General features: G+C 42.8%; 1 protein-coding gene across 1 annotated transcript; it reads right to left on the bottom strand.

Annotated features, from left to right (window-relative positions):
* Window positions 1-213: 213 nt before the first annotated feature.
* Window positions 214-3508, bottom strand: LOC122734012 (60S ribosomal protein L36a-like). Its single transcript, XM_043974694.1, has 2 exons — window positions 3468-3508; window positions 214-565 (listed from the first exon to the last, which is right to left on the bottom strand). Exons 1-2 carry the CDS (start codon window positions 3506-3508, stop codon window positions 214-216), a joined length of 393 nt encoding a protein of 130 aa, XP_043830629.1.
* Between the last annotated feature and the right edge of the window lie 503 nt (window positions 3509-4011).

Raw genomic sequence — 4011 nt, 5'->3', positions numbered from 1 at the left:
CAGCTGGGCTCTCTCCATGACACAAATCTCATTAAGTAGATTATTAAAGTTACAACATTCAGCCACATCTTCAAGAACTTTTTCCACATGGGAAAAGCTTCCCACAGTACGAGACTTGGTTTTACTCAAGCCTCTTCCTTTCCAAGACAGGAAACAGGAGACCAAGGAATGGAATGGAAAGTTTTTCCTATTAAGACAAAAACAGTTTGAAACTCAGAAGTGGATCACTTGGCCCTTTCTCTTCTTACCTCCTCCCAGTTCAGAATGCTTATACCTCTTAATGACAAGCATCCTCTTAGACCTGAAGTTGGGTTCCACACGTTCAAGCCTTAGTACAGTCTTTTTTGTGGTCTTTGCCCACCATACATAGCCACTCTGCTTTTGATCATATCGCCTTTTCCCCTGTGTGTACCGGGAATCCTTGCCTTCCTTGCATTGGGTCACTTTATGAGGCTGCTGCTTGCAGCACATTTTGCAGAAAGTTCTCTGGGTTTTAGGGACATTCACTGAAGGGCAACTCTGTGCTTCCAACTCGGCTTCTCTGATGTCCAGACCACTGGGATCCCTTTTGGCCGACGACAAGCAGAAGAAAGCAACCAACTTTGAAGAATGACGGCGGAAGACTCCTTTGTTTTCTTTGAATATTTTCTTTTATTCAATTAAACATAAAACCAATTTTTAACATTGTTTTTGAAATTTTTTGACTTCCAAATTCTCTCCCTTCCTGCCTTCCCCCTCTCTACCTTCATTGAAAAGGCAATTTGATATATGTGCAGTCAAGCAAAACATTTCCTTATTAGTCATGTTGTGAAAGTAAATACAACCCAAAAAACTCTATAAGAAAAATAAAGTTGGATTCTGCATTTGGACTCCATCAGTTCTTTCTGTGTAGGTGGATAGCATTTTTTCATCATAGGTCCTTCAGAATGATCTTGAATCATTATATTGCTGAGAATACTTAAATCATTCACAGCTGCTCATTATGTAATATTGTTGTTACTGTGTATAATGTTCTTCTGGTTCTGCTCACTTCACTTTGCATTAGTTCATGTAAGTCTTTCTAGGTTTTTCTGAAATCTGCTTGCTCATCATTTCTTACAGCACACTAGTATTCCATTCCATTCATATACTACAACTTGTTCAGCTATTCCCTAGTTGATGGGCATCCCCTCAGTTTCCAATTCTTTGCCACCACAAAAAGAGCTGCTAGAAATATTTTTTGTACATTGTGGGTCCTTTTCCCTTTTTTACGATCTCTTTGGGATACAGACCTAGTAGTGGTATTGCTCAGTCGAAGGGTAGGCACAGTTTTATAGCCCTTTGGGCATAGTTCCAAATTGCTCTTCAGAATAGTTGGCTCAGTTCACAATTTTGTGGAGGACTTTGAACGCCAGGTTGAGGAGCTCATATTTTATTCTAGAAGCATCAGTAAATCAGTGAAAATATATGAGAAAGAAAGTGAGATGGTCAGTCCTGATCCCTCTTTATTCTAGTGCCTTCTCTTTGTTGATTGGTTCCAATATATCTTGTCTATATCTTGTTGTCTCCCTTGAGCTTGTTGAGCTCCTTGAGGGTAGGGGCTATATTTCACCTTTCTTTGTATCCTCAGCACTTTGCAGAGTGTTTGGTGCATAGTAGGTGCTTAATCAATGTTTATTACCTAACTGATTGACAAATTCTGGGGTGGAGAGACTAGATGCCTGGAGATCAGCTAGGAGGCTATCTCGATGGATCTAGTTACAATGACATGGTTCTCTCCAATGGTTTTCTGTAGCACATCCATCAGTAGGAGCAGAAAATGCAAGTGGAAGCTCCCCTAAGGCCAATTAGGGCTTGGTTAACATGAGTAGCCACTGAACAAGGGACTGAAGGGTAGAATTTAACTGGTCAACCATTGGTTCAAGATTGAGAAAGGAAAAAATTGAAGCTAGGACAGGGTGATGGACTTCTAGGAATGACAGAAAATAACAATGAGGACAAAGTTTAGGGTTAGGAGGAATGAGGCAGAGGGAGAGAGAGAAGGGGAGGAGGTTAAGATTAGAGAGGGAAATTTCAGAACCTAGGATCAGAGTGAAGGCAGCACAGTTACGGATGATGGTGAAGTATAAGATGTGACCATCTCTGTGGGTATGTAAGGGGGACTGAAGATTGAGGTCATGGGAGCTAAAGAGATTGATGAACTGAGAAGCCAGAGTGTTTGAGAGGAGGGGGAATATTTGTGAACCAGGCATTGCACACCTTGAGAAGGAGGGAGAATGACTTGGAGGCCAATAGATAAGTACCACCAGGATTGAAGAGAGATAAGCAAATGCAGTGCACTGGAAAGGTGATGATTGGTGGTTTGGAAGTGGCAGTGAGGAGGACAACATAGGGCTTCCTCTCCTCCTCCAGTGTCTTGGAAAGCCTGAGCAGTGGAACCACCAGGACTGGAGACAGTGACTAGAGATACAGGAATCTCTTCAGGGAACCATTTTGTGACTGGCAGAGGATGGAAACATTTGAGAAGAAGAGCGAATTTGGGAACAGTACAGGATTCCAGATGGCACAATGGAAGGGGAAGAAACCATGGACTGTGGATGAGGATGGTGGCTCAGGGAGCTGGAGCTGAAGAAACAGTTAGCTGGCCTCTGAGGTCCTTTCCAACCGTGCAGTGCTGGGACTCTATGAGGCTTTCCAAGAATCTTCCCAGGCAACAGCACTAAGGATTCATCTGGCACATAATAGGTCATTGATAAATGTCTGTTAAGTGGGGAAAAGTAAAAAAAGAATGAAGGTCAACATGGGGCTCAGGAGATCGAGTTTCCAGACCAAGTTCTGTCACCAAGGCAAAGTTCACCTGCTATTTTCTATTTGTGATGGTCTTTTGTGGAGCCAGCATTTGGTGGGAAGGAGCTGGATCCGTGAGTGTGAGCTAAGCATTGCTCTCTCCATTAAGAGTGATTTAGGGGGCGGCTAGGTGGCAGGGGGTGGCTAGGTGGCGCAGTGGATAAAGCACTGGCCCTGGATTCAGGAGTACCTGAGTTCAAATCCGGCCTCAGACACTTGACACATACTAGTTGTGTGACCCTGGGCAAGTCACTTAACCCTCATTGCCCCGCAAAAACAAAAACAAAAAGAGTGACTTGAAGGGCAGCTAGGTAGCGCAGTGGATAGTGCACTGGTCCTGGATTCAGGAGGACCTGAGTTCAAATCCGGACTCAGACACTTGACATTTACTAGCTGTGTGACCTTGGGAAAGTCACTTAACCCTCATTGCCCCATAAAAAAAATAGTTACTTGGGAGGCAGATTTCTTTCTGTATTCCTAAACATTGTACCCCTAGACTAGGGATATTTTAGGGAAGCAGATCAATGTAATTCTAGTCTAATACTCCTGGAGAAATTCTAGTACAATACCATTGGAGACTAGAGAAGAGCACTAGACTGGCCCTCTCCCCAGCTACCAACTAGCCATAGCCCTTGACTCACCTTCTCTCTGAAGAGGTGGGCCAGGCCTCAGGTAGTGCCATCCATGAGCCATGTTTGTGAAATTCTTAGGACTCTCAAACTTTATATGCTAAATTCTTTTTTTATTCTCTTGTGTCACATATTCCTAACCAGATGTCTTTTTTGCATTATGTTTTCAGATCTGGAATTAAAAGATCTGAGTTTAAATCCTGGCATTGCTCCTTGCTAGGCAATGTCACTGCAAAACTGGCTCTGAAATATTCCTCTTTCAAAGAATTACTCGCACATGATCCAAACAGAATTTAAGTAAAGGTTTTTATTATTTGGCACACAGGCATGGCTGGGAGAAAAAGTCTAAACTTTAACTCCCCAACAAAGGAGAAGGTGATGGTTTTATAGAGGAGAGAAGGGGGTGGGGGAAGAGACTTAGGACTGAAAAGTTATAGCTATTTGAGGAATGATAATGCTAGCTATCTGGGGAGTGGGATACATGAATAATAAAAATTCCACATTTCTAGCTTGAGATTCTTGTCACTACCTGGTCCTAATCACATAGCAAACATGA

The sequence above is a fragment of the Dromiciops gliroides genome, chromosome X, assembly GCF_019393635.1.
Source record: "Dromiciops gliroides isolate mDroGli1 chromosome X, mDroGli1.pri, whole genome shotgun sequence".
Lineage (NCBI taxonomy): Eukaryota > Metazoa > Chordata > Mammalia > Microbiotheria > Microbiotheriidae > Dromiciops > Dromiciops gliroides.
This window is presented reverse-complemented; position numbering and strand designations above follow the sequence as displayed.